Source organism: Clupea harengus, chromosome 22 (assembly GCF_900700415.2).
Source record: "Clupea harengus chromosome 22, Ch_v2.0.2, whole genome shotgun sequence".
Taxonomy (NCBI): Eukaryota; Metazoa; Chordata; class Actinopteri; order Clupeiformes; family Clupeidae; genus Clupea; species Clupea harengus.
Genome location: NC_045173.1, coordinates 2,800,554 through 2,816,472, shown reverse-complemented (window position 1 = coordinate 2,816,472; position 15,919 = coordinate 2,800,554). Strand labels below are relative to the sequence as shown.

Genomic DNA, 15,919 nt, shown 5'->3' with positions numbered 1-15,919 from the left:
CCCAATTACTGTTATATTGATTGATTGATTGATTGAGTGATTGAAGAGCATACACGTGCACACAGACATGCACACACACAGACATGTCAATTATTTTATCATCTTATGTAACACGCCACACTCCTTCTCTGTCACATACACACACAAACACAAACCCCTCACATCCTCAAACATACAATGGCAGTATTAGATGATCTGCAAATTCATAATGACGAGCGGTTGTTTTTGGTCAGAACTGAAGGATGGACGAATGCAAACGGATCTTCCAAAAAGTAGCATAGATAAAAACAAATAAAAACACTGAACTAGAAAATGCATTTCCTGAAGGAAATACCAGTGCATGTAATGCAAATGTTAAGAAAGGAAGAAGAAAAGATAGAAGAGTGAAAGAAGCAAAGAAGAGTGGAAGAAGTGTGAACAAGAGTGGCTATGGATAAAGACAGTAAAGAGAGAGTGAAGAGGTAAAATACTGAAAGAAGGAGAGAAAATGGAGTGAAGCTCAGAGATGGAGTGTGAGAAAGAGGAGTTTGAGAGGGATAGAAAAAAACAAGTGGATCGAGGTTTTACAGAGAGAGGGAATGAGTGAAAATAGGAAAGAGAATGGACTGGAGGAAGGAGATGTTAGAATGATCGATGGATTAAGGAATTTTAGGTCAAAGAAGGCTGACAAAAGTTGAAAAAAGAGTAGAAATTGATGGACAGAGTAATTGAAAGATGAAAGGAAAGAAGAGTGAACAGGAGTGGCTTTGGATAATGAAATAAAGAGAGAGTGAAGTGGGAAAATATTGAAAGAAGGAGAGAAAAAGTGGAGAGTGTGAGAAAGTAGAGTGAGAGGGATAGAGAGAAAAAAAGTAGAGTATGGAAGGTGTCTCTTAATATCCCTAGTTATACAGTTGAATGGAGAGGGACAGAGAGACGAGGTGCCTTGGAACCTTGGCGCAGGTGTCAGTGAAGCACAGGTGCAAGCCAGTTTAATGACCCTATTATGATGTCACAATGGCCCAATGTAAGTCTATGGGAGAATTTGTATTCGTTTTTCTTTAATATCTTAAAAAGTATAAAGTTTAGAAAAATTAAAAATACATAACACAGGTGTCCTTTAAGACCTACACGACAAAGTTTGAACGAAGTTTCTACGTTAAGCGGTTTGAGCTGAATTAAGCGCAGAAAAAGGTAAAAAGAATAAGAAGCCATGTAGGAATAACAATACAGGGCATTTCATGCGTAGCTATAGACCCTGATTCTCAACAACCACACCGTATGCCTGCTCGCGTCAGCGACATCTCCCAACTGATCTCTGCGGCACATATTTAAAACACTGACCCTAACCATTGAATGTATGTAAATCAGTTAGCCGTTTCGCACGGCATTTCCCCTTTCTAAACATACTGGCATAACACATTATATACATACATTAATGTGATATTATTAACATCATTAAACGCTTTCTTAAAGAATTGTTTAAAAACACTACAAACACCCTGCTCCAATGAGCGCTTCCCTAGCGGAGCGCAAAATGAACGAAGAAAAGCTTTCCCTGCCCTGCACCCCAGTTTGCTCCCACGTTCCCGGAAGACACGGGCAACAGGTACGTGCGAAGATACACATTTTGGCCAAACCGATCAGTGAACAAAGTAACCATGTAAATGTTCTGCTGTTAGATTGTGCACACTTTAAAAATGCTTACGATGGTACCGTTTCACATAAATAAATGATCAAACTAAACTTGCGTGCAATGAGTCTTTCTTCCCTTCCCATCTCCAAGTTCAGAAAACCCATCCAGTGTTAATCACACATAATATAACCTCTAAGCACTATGAAAAACATAATCACATCATCAATCGTTCCATATTTGTGCTCGTAAGAACATATCTTTTAGTCAATGATCATGATCTGGCGGGAACCGGCCGCTTTACGTGCCAGATGCAATGTGCTCTGTCACATTCTTATTAAACTGGAGCCAGATAAGAGCAGCAAAAGCAATCAAATACTACACCTACACCATAAAACCAGAGCAAAGATATTTTTATCAGGTATCATTGAGACCTGCCACTGGAACTGTTGTTATCTACAAATTATACAAAACTCTTTGGGTACATTCCAGTGTTCTTTATTTATTGACGCCTGAATGCGCTGTCAGAGAAATGTTCAGAACACATAGGGGGTCATTATAGCTCTGCATACGTGCAAGAAGTCCAGATGCAGATGGAGGAATCATTAAGCTACTCACTAAATGCTGAGTTTCAACATAAACAAGATAGTGGATTCAGAGAGAAGTGATCTTGGTGCTCCAGAAAACCATGTTGTCTCCACACTGTCCAGACATCATTAGTCTCCTTCGCCATGGAGTCAAGTGTTGCTTTATTTAATCCATAAAAACCCATGGCTTTCTTTGGCCTGAAGGCCTAGACAAAAACATTTCCCACGATCCATTTCTTCAACTGAACACTGTTTTAACAATATTTATTTCATATATTTATCATTTAATTTTTTCCATGTACACTTTGTGTTATCACACATATGAATTCATAGCAATCATAGGCAGTTGACCAATATGCACTGGAAACCTGCCTGCTTGTGTAAAAAGTAAAAGGTTCCAGTGTTGTAATGATATTTCAGTATGCTGTGGCTATGCACTCACAATGTCCGTGGCTCCAGACATGTGTATCAGCCTATCACACAGTGAACCTACAGTTTTGAGTTTCCATGTGATGATGAAGAAAAACAGGAAGTAAACATCTAAACATCTAGACATGCAGCTCATTTTTTAGCTTTGCTACGACCCTGTGTTCCCAGAGTCTTTGCTATCGCTGTTTACCCCGTCATTTGATAAACAGCCAGTCGCAGATCGGTCTCCAGAGGGACTGGGGTTTTAGTGCGGGTCAGTGGAGCAGGCTACCGACAAGTTATAACAGATGCAGAGGGCAGGGCTCTGTATTTAGCCACTGGTACTGGACACTATACTGTGGTGTGTGTTTCTGTCCCTGTTTGAAGTTCTGAAGTTCTTTTATGAGGAAATCTCCTGATGGAGGACATTTTCACATGTCTTTTCACATCATGACTGGTAAGCATAAAGCATTTATGACTTTATCATTTTAGTATGGCAAACATGGGAATCTGGTGAATAATACATTTAACCTGGCTTTAACAGTTGAAAGGTTTTAATTCTGAGAAAGTGAGAAAGTGTTTTTTAATACTGTTTTGTGATTTTTTTTTTATCAATCTCTCTATCAAAATTACATTTATCACGAAGCCACATACTTTTTTTGGCTTGCTATGTGTTGGGTGCCATGCTCTTCGGAGTCTGCAGATTTTCAAGGACAACACACACCAGATACCTGCAAAGAAAACAGTGTTATGGTTTTCTACATTAAATTCTAGAAAGCATGGCATGTATGTGTGGCCTATCCAACTATTGTAAGTCTCTCCGCCACTTGGGAGAGAGACCCAAGTGAACTACGCTCACCCCAGTCCATCCTCTTCCAATCAGAAAGAATCTTGGAGAGCACAGGTGATGGAACGACACAAATATTTATTTTATTTGACAATGGCATTAAAGTGAATACACCAGCACATTCAGACACGGCGGTAGGGAACACACATTTTCTCAGGCAGAATACAGCACATCTGTTGATCCCTCTTTCCTGTTTAATGGAAGGAAACTAATTGGAGGCAACTGGCCATAATTGCACTGACAGGACAAAATAGCAGGGGCCAATTCCACAGCAAACAACACCATCGCCAATCTACATCACCACTCCATTTCAAACAAGTAAACAGACAACAGATAACAAATAGCCCCCAACAGACAGGGTACCTAACTACCTACCCTGCTCGTGCACAGACAGACCCCAGGTGCTGTTCAAGCACCTGCCCTTTTGCTCTCTGACCTGAAAAGTGAATATTTTTCTAAGTAGTTTTTAAGCTATTTAGCTATGGCATCAATTAAATGCGTGCTGTAACTGTGCCTGACAACTACATTTGGGTTCTAATCCTGCGAGACCACACAAGCACCTTTCAACTTCCCTTGCCACAGAAACCCAGTAACGCATGCAGATCAAGCGCCCTGCGGAGCAGCGTTCATGTCTCCCTGACTTGCCGTAATTGGTGACAGCCAGGTAACGACACGATGCCCTAAGGCATGGTTTGTCACTGTTGTGAAACTGAACCACTCAAAACCTCTCGAGGCAGCCTGCAATGCTTTGGAGCCAGCCATCAGAACCATTCAGCTAGACAGCTGACACCTTTGCACTTTTGCTGGTAAACTTCCATTGGAGCACATTCAATAACTTTTTTTTAACAGTCCTGTAATATTTATATCATCGGCTTTAAGAAACTGCAATAGTACTGTAGTACTGTTGTGCAGGGAATTACTGTAAAACACAGTTGCATAGTGGGGAAATGTAACTTATCCAGTGGGAATATTTGGAATTGAACCAATGAGGAACTCAATGTCAAATGAGCCATTTGGAAAGTCAGGCTTTATTGTGTGATTATCTTATGAGTTATAAAGATTTCTGTGGGAAATCATTACTTGTGGAACGGTGTAGGAAGTAATATTGTGCAAAATGATATTAACCTCTAGCAGATGTACAGTATACATCTCCATCTGCATGTGTGCATCCCGGGTATTAAACCCATGGTCTTGAGGTTGTTGTCCCCCCTAACTAGTTGGCCTGCTATCAACACGCCTCCCTGAGGCTTTCCTCGGTCTCACCGCCCACATATATTCCATGGCCCTGCTTTGTGTATGGGGACCCAGTCATATTCCATAGCTCTGCTTTGTGTATGGGGACAGTCATATTCCATGTTCCCCTGCTGTGTGTATGGAGACACAGTCACATTCCATGGCCCAACTTTGTGTGTGGGGACACAGTCATATTCCTGGTTCCTCTGCTTTGTGTATGGAGACACAGTCACATTCCTGGTTCCTCTGCTTGTCTTACAGCACTGGTGGGATCTTGCTTGAAAACATCTCTCCTGCTGCTGTTGTACGTGTTACTGAGCTCGAGCTCAAAGTTCACCATGTTGCTGTCCATGCCCAACACCTCCACAGTCTTCAGTGTGGGTCGCATCGGGGCAGGAGCCCTCATCGCCATGGACACCGTCAACAGCAGGCCAGATCTGCTGCCAGGTCAGACAGCAGTGAGTCGTCCGAAGGGACGACTGAGAACAGACATTTGTTCATAGTGATGGACAGGATAGTAATTGCCAGACATTATTAGATATGATACTGACCTTGGCTCTTCTCTTGGCTTTCAATGAGTAACCAATCATAAAGAACAGAACTGCCACCAGTTTTATAACAAAAACTAAAATGGGACATTTATGATTTAAGTCACTTTGGGTTTGCTCTCCAGTCACCACCAAGTTTCTTTGCATTTGTTAACTGCACAACACTTTTTCAGAGTCCTAAAGATGGTCATATATTTCATCAGCTTTTATCAAATGTTTTTTTAATTATTTTATTAAACCAGAAGGTTCATAAACAAATTGTGCTACACATCCATTTTATTTTGTTGGTATACTTGTAGGCATATGGACTCACCTTGTAATCTAGGACTTGCAATACAATTTTAATGTTTTCTATTCATGAGTGTGTCCTTTTATTGCTCCAGGTCATCAACTAGACTACCAGTATGTGGATGATGAATGTAATGATTTGAAAGGCCCTGGGAAAATAGTGGAGCTTCGGTACAGAAACAATTACAGCGCCCTCATCGGTCCCGCCTGTTCACAGGTGCAGTTCCCTGTCCATTCCACCCCTTTCCTCACGTGGCAAGGCCAACACATTGTTATATTCAGGTCAATGCACAGCGCCTTAGTGTGTCTTTTGTGGCGTGAACTGTGAAGGATTGTGGAACAAATGTCATGACCATCCTCCAACTAATGACTGTCCTTTCCTAGGTTTGTGGAGTGACCTCCAAACTGGCTGCGTTCTGGAACATTCCTGTGGTCAGCCCTGTGTGTGCAGACCAGCAGTTTCTGGACAAAGAGGTGGGTTATAAAAACACTCCACTGAAAACCGTTACATGATAAAAAAAATGAAAATGAAAAAAATGTGGTTCATTTTACTGCATGTGTCACACAAGGTTGAAGGTTACTTAAAGGCTTCGAACATTTATCCTTAATGAGGCAATCTGTGTGCACTATATACTGAGAGATCAATCCGATTGTGAAATACAGGATGGCAAATTTGATCCACAAGCTACTACTTCAATGGCCAGAGTAATTTCATTATGAGCTGAATGCAAGACAGTTTGACCTTTTAAATTGTGTAGTAAATCAATCCAGTGACTCTCTATGCATCAGCTGACAGGTACAATGTTACGCTTTGTGTCACTGGCCTGCAGCACAGCCATCCCTCACTAACTCCTTTACCTGTTTCTGTGAGGCTTTCTCCAGGCTTACCCCACTCTCACCAGGGTGTTCTTTACCTGTTTCTGTGAGCTCCAGGCTTACCCCACTCTCACCAGGGTGTTCGGTCCCTTCACAAAGATGGGCTCCTTCTTTGTTGAGATCTGTAAGGAATTTGGCTGGCGGCGCATCGGGATCATCCATGATAATAACACGGGGTGGACTATCCCTGCTGAGGGGATCAGGTAGAGAGAACGAGCCATAAAATGACTAACGTTCTGTAAAGACTTCTAGGTTTACAATCATTTTGAGAGGCAACTTGTACTCATACAAAGATTTTTGGAATTGTTGTTGTGTGTTTGCCAAAGGTACCAGGCAGAAATCAGTAACATCACTATCGCCAAATACCTGGAACTGAAAGGGGATTCCTCCCTCGCACAAGCTCAGGCTCTGGCAGAGATGGCTGAAGTTGCAAGGAGTTTGTATTCTCTGTCATCCACACCATAAGCACAATCTGCATAGTGTTGTTGTATGGCGTCCGAGGTGCTCATGCTATCTCCTTTCCTTGTCTGCAGTCATTGTGATTTCAGCTCGAGGAGACGTTGTGCGGAGGTTTCTCATAGAGGCCCATAGAAAAGGCCTCACCAATGGAGATTATGTCTTCTTCTGCTTTGAACCATACAAACACGAAGACATGTTTGGCAACTTTGACTGGGAGCAAGGTTTTTGTTACATTTTTATCATACACATTCATGCACTCAAGCAGCGAACACACACACAAACAGATGTACATCTTTCTGAAACTTTTTGTTTCAGGAGATGCGTACGATTCTGTGGCAAAGCTGGCTTACCAGGCCCTGTTTGTCCTCTCCCTGTACAAGCCCAGCGATGACAAATACAGGACGTTTAACGAAAAGGTCAAACAAAGGGCCGAAGAGGACTTTGGTTATGTCTACTCTGATGAAGAAGAGGTTGGGAATCATCAAGACATGATATATGCTTTAAAGGGAATGTTACTGTTCAATAGATCGGTGTGTATTTGATTTGTACACCATTCTTTTCTTTTTTCTTGATTTACAGGTGTCTGTTTTGGCTGCAATAGCACATGATGCGGTGTGGCTGTATGCCCAGGCACTGAACGAAAGCTTGGCAGAAAATGGAGACCCATATGATGGCTTCCGTATCACCCGCAGAATGTGGAACAGGACCATTACTGGTCAGAAAAAATGGGTTCTTTCTATTCAGGGGAGAAGAGAAATGTTGCTCTTAAATATGTTGTGATATTCTGAGCTCAAAGCGAATGAGTTCATGTTGAATGTTGAATGTTGAACTGCTTTGAACCCAGGTGTCCAAGGAGATGTGACGATGGATTCAAATGGTGACCGTGAATCTGCATACATGATGAAACATATAGAAGTCAGCAGTGGAGCTTTTAAAGTGAGTTTTCTCCATAAAATGTATCTTCACATTTCCCTGTGATGGTCAATTAGGGTAGGGTAGGGGATTAGGGTAAGGGTTGTCACTATGGGGTGCCAAGTGAAACAGACCATTTTTTGCATGCAAAACACATTCATTTAAGAGCACAAACACTTTAGCATTGTGTGCACAAAATGTTGAAGAAAGCACATTCTTTTGTGTACAGAAAAACAAAAGCACATTCTTGTGTGCACAGAAAAACAGCAGATGATTCATGTCGTGCACTAACATGACTGTTGTGCTTTTCATTTTGTGGACCAAAGGAAGGCTGAATGCACTTCTCACGTTTTTGGGCAAAAGAAACTCATTTCATAGACAAAAGCTATTCTGTTGACGTCATTGATGTCCTAGGCCAGCATTTATATTTTTGTGGAACGAAATACGTTATACTATGATCATTCCGTGCCATCGAATGTTCATTTTGTCCACTTAACTGTTTTGCTATATTACAGGAATCATCCATTTTGTTTTCTGTGCACAAAAGTATGAGCTCTCTTCAATATTTCATTGACACAATTCTAACGCACTTGTGTTATTCATGGACAGAACGCATAACAGTGTTACATAGTTTTGTAATGAATTCATGCATTCCGTAGTACAGAAGACATTCTGTCTACAAAAAAAAGTCTGTTTTTGACTTGGCAACCCCATATGACACTGGCTTTGGTCTAAACTTCACTTGGGAAAAACATCACTAAGTAATTCATTTCATGTTGGGTGTGGCCTTGTTTGGTTCTGACTCTCCCCCTTTGCAGGTGATCGCTAACTACTCTGGGACAAAGAAGGTATATGAATCTGTGAGAGGGGTCCACATTCTGTGGCCGGGGGACCAGACCAACCCCCCTAAGGACACACCTCAGTGTGGGTTCAAGGGGGAGCTCTGCATCTACACCGGTAGGGCCAATTTCACTGGGAGGGATCTAGTAGCCTGTGTATCATAGTAGCCTGTCCTAAGCTGCATTCAGGAGGGATACCTAATACTAGAAAATTGTGTTTCAGGTGATCGCCACTTTCAGCAGTGTTTGTGAAGTCTTACTTGGGTGCTGTTTTAATACATTCAACTATGCTAGGTTGTTTCCTAATAACTTTATGGTCCTCTGGAGACAAAAATTCTAATTTTAGGAGAAAGTCTTTTTCTTTTTGATCAGGCTATGGGGTTGTTGTTATGACAGCCGTTTTTGCCATAAGTAATCCAAAGTGTGTGCAAACTCTAGTGCTTGGATGCATTAAGCCACTAAATATTTGTATTGACAGGTTGTAACTCCTTTACATGCTCCAGTAATGGTTTAATATGCACTACACAAACATCTCAGAATAGCCTGAGGTAGGGCAGATGTACTAACACGCAAGCGCTCTTTTAAAGCATCATTTCGTTGCAAATTGGCATGGTATGTATGTATCAACAGACACATGGCTAAAAGCGCATTCTGCCTGCAGCAGGGCCGCAGAAAGAGTTGCGCTTTTCTGAATTTGCATTTGTGGAAGGGTCATGTGGAAGGGTCATGGGGTCATTTGTGGAAGGGTCATGTGGAAGGGTCATGGGGTAATTTGTGGAAGGGTCATGTGGAAGGGTCATGTGGAAGGGTCATGGGGTCATTTGTGGAAGGGTCATGGGGTCATTTGTGGAAGGGTCATGTGGAAAGTGGGAGTTCTGGGCAAAATGAGGGGAGGAGAAGCGCAAGGAGTGACTGATTACATATTCCGTTGTACATATGGAACATTTTCCTCGTTTTTAAAGCTGATTGGGCATTAGATTCATGAATGGGAGAAACTTCCAGAAGCAATGGAAACAGTACACTAAGTTGTACCATGTTAAAAGCAACCTTTAGTTTTGTTTGCCTCTTGTAGATACCTGCTGCACTATTGAATTTGTTTGTTATAGCTGCACAACTAGTGAGAGTATTTGAGTGGCAGTTCCATGATTCAATTCAATTGCTCCTGTGATTGAAAGATTCCCTTAAATTGCGGGCGCCGCAAATCACAGGGCGGCGACCTTTGTTGATTACACGATCAGCCGCAGGTTTAGTTTATTCAACTTCAAATTAAATGGCACAGCATGAGCTTTCTGCAGATGGGCCAAGTCGTTGTTTGCGCTGTGCACTCTAACGTTCATCTGCTCTTGAGTGATTTATGTTAGCTCATGAAGATTGTGGTAGATCTATCTTCTGAAAACACAGGGGCCCTAATTTGAAAGGCTGTAAGCTCTGCGTTAGCCCTGGGACATCACAAAATTGTTCAAATAGAGCAACATTAAATGGAATGGCCTAGCAGAATTTCTATTTGTATGTATGCATACATGGGACAGCTAGCATACAGTAAAGCAGCTTAAATGACATGTTAGTTTCTGGGTGTGTCGTTGAATTCTGCTGTGATGACAAGCGCACTTGTCACTTCTTGGATTCAAGTCCAACACATCAGTACATATTATGAAAATACTGTTTTATTGTCATTGTGAAATGATGAAATATGTTGTGTTGAATTGATAACAGCTCAGAACAGTTCAAGTTTCCAACTCCAGCATTGCCGTGACCATCACATTATTTAATATATTAACAGTCCTGAGTGGTCAATGTTATGATGTCAAACTGTGTAGAGATTAGAAGTGCCTGTCAGATGTTGAAAAAGGGGGTGCTCCTTCCTCAAAAACAATTTACATGAAAAGCCGACGTTTTTGATCAGACACACCCAAATGAGGTGTCAGTCACCCCTTGAAGGTGCTCAACTCTTTGGGCATGTTATGAAATGAATGTGCCGTATTAATCAAAATAGCTTTCTGCCTGACACTGCCATTTCCCCATGAACTCCAGGCATTTACACAACAGTGAGAGCAACTGAGTCCTCTTTTAGCATACCGTCATGAAAAATGGGTTTGCAAGGTTTGGGCTGGCAGCCTCAGCCTCAGCTGAGGATGATTAATCAGACTCCCACAAACCCAGCAGGGTGAAGACCAACAACATTATTTTCCCTGCAAAAAGATCCAGTGTAACATCCTGCTGGTGTCAACAGATTTACGCTCAGCTGTTCAGGCACAGTCGTTGTTGTGAGCTGGTTGGTTACCACAGTTTCCTTTCTGTCATCAGCTCAGTCACTCCACATAGTAACATCTTTTTTTTTTAAATGGCGCTACACACATGAAGGTGTCACAAACAAAAAAGGCTACTTGAGGGAAAACTTTTATGTGTGTACACATTAGTATTTGGTTCACACATAATGCTGTCACAAGCGACCATGAACAATAATAGTTTCTGTTTTTAGAAAAGAGTAGTGCACAACATTTTATCATGTTGAATATATGGACATGTCCCCAAACTACAGCTAAAGTGACATCATCTAAAAGTCCACTAACTAAGCCACTAAGTCCACTAAATATTTTGTCAAATTCATAAGAAACACAAGCAGAACACTCGTTTACATCAGACTCATCTTGGTGGGAAACAGCACAGACAAATATAAAACTCGAGTGATACTTCACAGATGATATCCAGGCTATACCTTGTCACAATATATAAGATTGGGCCATTTAGGCTGCCATAACCTGCCAAGTCATAATAACCCTTGGAGTAATTTTAGTTTTCCACTCACCACTGCTCAGAATCACTCCCATTATATGAACATTACCCAAGAACTTTCCAATATTAATCAGAATTTGATAATGACTTTAACATTCATGCATTATGTAAACACTTCAGTAAAACCTACTTAGTCTGTATTCCTCAAATGCTATTATTTCTTACAAGTTGAGAGCTGTCAGACAGACCTTAAGCCAGATCTGTCATAACGGGGAACTTCTCAAAGAACTTGATTTTCCAGATTTCCAGAAGTTATGGAATGTGGTTGATCTGACCCATTTTAAGATTGAGATGAAGCAAGTAAGACTTGTCATTCACTATGATGTCCGAGAAGTTTTAATTTGCTCGCTATATTACAAAAGTGATTGTATATTTTACAGGTCTCTCTGTTGGCATGATGAACTGTTTAGATGTTAATGTTCTGTCCATGTGCCTGCTCCATCCGTGTTATGCTATGTTGACTAAAACCATTGTTTTGGTTACAATGTAGTTCCATCTTTAAAAGAACAAGTTCTACCACTTTGAAAGCTTGTGACCGAAAAACAATCATAAAACCGCTCTACAAAATATGTCTTCTTTTAATCATTTATTTAGTGTGATACACAATTTAAAATTCCAATCAATAATGGGAAAACAGAAATTAAAGATTTGCCTTTCACCAGCAAGTTAACTAGCTAACAGACTTCCCTTGCAAACACCAACAGTACATTTGATACAGATAAATGTTAGCTTGCTGACTCGTGTATTTCACTGACATGATTGGCACCTTCATGCTGTGAAAGCTGTTCTAACTAGTAGTTGTGTCCATCTATCCTTCACATGATCATATCCATTGATACATCTATCCTTCACATGATCATATCCATTGATACATTGGATGTGAATGTGGATGCAGTAAACCTCAGCTACACTATATGGACAGAAGCATTCGGACGCCTGACCATTTCACCAACAGGGACTGTAATGACATTGTATTCAAATACATATACTTTAATATGGAGTTGGTCCCCCCTTTTGCAGCTATAACAGGCTATAAGGCTTTCCACAAGATTTTGGAGTGTTTCTGTGGGAATTGGTGCCCATTCATCCTGTACAGCATTTATGAGGTCAGGCACTGATGTTGGACAAGAAGGCCTGGCTCGTTCCAGTTCATCCCAAATGTGCTCGATGGGGTTGAGGGCAGGGCTCTGTGCGGGCCAGTCAAGTTCTTCCACACCAAACTCATCAAACCATGTCTTTATAGTCCTTGCTTTGTGCACCGGGGCACGGTCATGTTGGAATAGAAAAGGGCCTTACCCAAACTGTTGCCACAAAGTCGGAAGCATAGCATTGTCCAAAATGTCTTGGTATGCTAAAGCATTAAGATTGCCCTTTACTGGAGATAAGGGGCCTAGGCCAAACCCTAAAAAACCTCTGCAGTGGCAAAAGGGAGACAGTAGGGGGAGCTGTTGTTCCATGAGGTCCGTGTTGTGCGTGTGGGTGATCACTGTGATGCGTGCCCTCTCTCACACACCCCACACCTGTGTGTAGGGGTCAGTGCTGGTCACTGAACTCATTAGAAGGAACAGCCGAGATGGACAGAAGCCTCTATACATTATTCACTGGTGCCTGCCAGACCAAAACCACAATCTCTCTTTGTGCTGATATGTGTTTTTTAAGGGCAATACTTTATTGCAGTCCTTGCTGGTGATAGAAGCACCCAATAATATCCTTTAGGAGATTACGAAACTCTGTTTTTTTTACTTGGCTGGGATTGTCATTTTCATTCAGGGTGTTCTCTGTGCTGCCTGAATTTCAACTGGCTTTTGTCTGGCTAATATTTCATTTCTTCTTCACATAGATTCTTAATTAAAAACATTTGCCTTCCCTCCACGTTAAGACCTGCGCCCCTGGATGAGTGCTTACATAGCTAAATTACTGAGTTATTTCAGCTTTATCGCTCTTTCCACAGACAGGAAGTTTATCATTGCTGTGGGGCTCATTTCTGGCTTATTGGCAGCAGGGACTCTTGCTGTCTGTGTCCTGTACAGGTGAGGTGACACTGGATAACTATTCATTTTTCATTGGTACATTATTTGCTCTAACTCTCTGTTGGTCTTGACTCATCCCTTGTTATATAAAAAAAATAAGGCAGATCAACAATTGGCAATTTGAAATATTAATTATAAAGCCATCTGAAAAGGATTTAGTGTCTCTAGAGATCACTGTTCTCAATTTAATTTGAGAATTACCTAAATTTCTTTCAAAGTAATCCAATTTATTCTCAGTTCAGTTTAGCCAGCTGTTTCTCCCCAAGTTCAAAAAGTCTTATTTTGGGGGATTTCCAAAAAGTTCATGACCTTTTCTTTGTACTTTAATTTGTATTCATCCAAAGCATATCATAACTGACTTATGCACATGACTGACTTATTTGTGACACATTTCTATTATAACATTTAACAGGAATACATTTATTTACAGTTAAATATACCATTGACATGCCATTCTCATCATTAGTACCTTAAGCACTCCAAATAAGGTCCTCTGCCCTTGAACCTGCTCTGTTTGCAGGAAGTACCGTCTGCAGGAGGAGGTGTCCATGATGCTGTGGAGGATCAGCCCAGGTGAAGTGAGCCTGATGGAGCTGCATTCCCCCGCTACAGCAGCTATGGTGTGGCTCCCCACGGACACGCTTCACACACTCTTTATTATCCTTAGTTCCTTCACACACTCTTTATCATCTTTAGTTCCTTCACACACTCTTTATCATCTTTAGTTCCTTCACACACTCTTTATCATCTTTAGTTCCTTCACACACCCTTTATCTTTAGTTCCTTCACACACTCTTTATCATCTTTAGTTCCTTCACACACTCTTTATTATCCTTAGTTCCTTCACACACTCTTTATCATCTTTAGTTCCTTCACACACTCTTTATTATCCTTAGTTCCTTCACACACTCTTTATCATCTTTAGTTCCTTCACACACTCTTTATTATCTTTAGTTCCTTCACACACTCTTTATCATCTTTAGGTCCTTCACACACTCTTTATTATCTTTAGTTCCTTCACACACTCTGTGCCATTGTTACAGTGCAAGTACACTATAAATCTATTAATTACTGTGTAACATGTTTATTGAATGGCTGGTAGAAGCAAACTGATGCTATGCACATACATCATCAACTAGGAATGGTGTGAGTGAGTGTATCAGTGTTCAGTTCTACATTACTTGTTGGTATGGTGTGTCATCCATGGCCTGAGAGCCAGGATTAGCAACCATTTTAACAGGGACTACATTCATTATATAGTCCCTGGCTCAAGGGCCTCTGGTTTTATGGTTTTAATTTCACAAGATTTAGACTGTTTGTTACCAAAAAACAGTGTTTCATTAGATATGTCCGACATTTCTTTAAATGTTGTCATTGAATATTCATAACTATATAATTGTAAAAAAATGTTTTTCCAAACTTACACCAACACCTACGTATATTCATTTAGATTTGGCGTCAAATAACTTTCAAATAAGCATTCATGTCCAGTGACTGACATAATTTCTCTAGTCTGCAGACCAGTGATGGAGAGTTTTGAAGTGGTAATTGTAATGGAAAATGCAGTGTAGTGAATTCTAATCATAACCTTGAAAGGTAAAGGGATGCACAAGGATACCTTAGTGAAGTAATAAAAGCATAATAATTGAATACCAGCCTGCTCAATATGCTAATCAGCCAATCGTAAAACTGTAGAAACTTTTGACTTAATAAATTTGACTAACAAGATATTCATTGTTTGAAAGTTGTGAAAAGGAGTGTCTTATATGCCAGTGGCAGCAGAATGTATATTTAAACATATATGTCACCTTAGCTGCAATAGTTAGTATGATTAGACCCTGATTGTTTTTTACCAAAAATGGTCATGTCTATGGTTGCTGGAACTTAGATCTGTGTTCCCGCTTTTACCAAAGTTACTCTTTTTTTTTAACGGGTCATTAGGTCTTAAAATTTGTGAATTCTTTGGCAAACACAAGATAGCAAATCAAGGAACCGACGTTAACATATCCATTCATAAACTACTGTAGAACACAAATGTATTATGTTAACACTAATCAATGTAATTGCACATTGTTTTTTCTTTGAGTTTATACTACTCCCACTTTTATATTTTGCCAGTCCCAGTACAAATATAGTTTGTTATATCTTGTATTGCCGAGTATTATTCACCCCAGCCAGAGCTCAGATTAGACGAAAGGAATGGTATTTTTTTGTCTTTATGGTCATCCTTTTCTTTTGTAAGGTTCCATACCTGAGGTCCAGAGCCATGCAGGCTTCTGTGGAGTCCCTCATGGGAAGCGTGAAGGACCAGTGCTCCTCTCACAGGCCTGCCGTCTATAAAGTGAGTCTATTATGGGCAGTGTGCAGCACCAGTGCTCCTCTCACAGGCCTGCCGTCTATAAAGTGAGTCTATTATGGGCAGTGTGCAGCACCAGTGCTCCTCTCACGGGCCTGCCGTCTATAAAGTGAGTCTATTATGGGCAGTGT

General features: G+C 40.9%; 1 protein-coding gene across 2 annotated transcripts in view; it reads left to right on the top strand.

The window, feature by feature from the left end:
• The first annotated feature begins 4,956 nt into the window (after window positions 1-4,956).
• Window positions 4,957-15,919, top strand: part of si:dkey-37g12.1 (atrial natriuretic peptide receptor 1) — a 23,138-nt gene continuing 12,175 nt past the window's right edge. For both annotated transcript variants that reach the window (XM_031560191.2, XM_031560190.2), the window contains exons 1-13: window positions 4,957-5,134; window positions 5,619-5,740; window positions 5,908-5,997; window positions 6,457-6,602; window positions 6,726-6,835; window positions 6,933-7,079; window positions 7,174-7,328; window positions 7,438-7,573; window positions 7,703-7,794; window positions 8,589-8,727; window positions 13,354-13,432; window positions 13,953-14,052; window positions 15,675-15,773. In XM_031560191.2, the coding sequence (XP_031416051.1) occupies window positions 5,026-5,134; window positions 5,619-5,740; window positions 5,908-5,997; window positions 6,457-6,602; window positions 6,726-6,835; window positions 6,933-7,079; window positions 7,174-7,328; window positions 7,438-7,573; window positions 7,703-7,794; window positions 8,589-8,727; window positions 13,354-13,432; window positions 13,953-14,052; window positions 15,675-15,773 (1,524 nt within the window). In that variant the 5' untranslated portion in view covers window positions 4,957-5,025. The remainder of the gene's footprint in view (window positions 5,135-5,618; window positions 5,741-5,907; window positions 5,998-6,456; window positions 6,603-6,725; window positions 6,836-6,932; window positions 7,080-7,173; window positions 7,329-7,437; window positions 7,574-7,702; window positions 7,795-8,588; window positions 8,728-13,353; window positions 13,433-13,952; window positions 14,053-15,674; window positions 15,774-15,919) is intronic.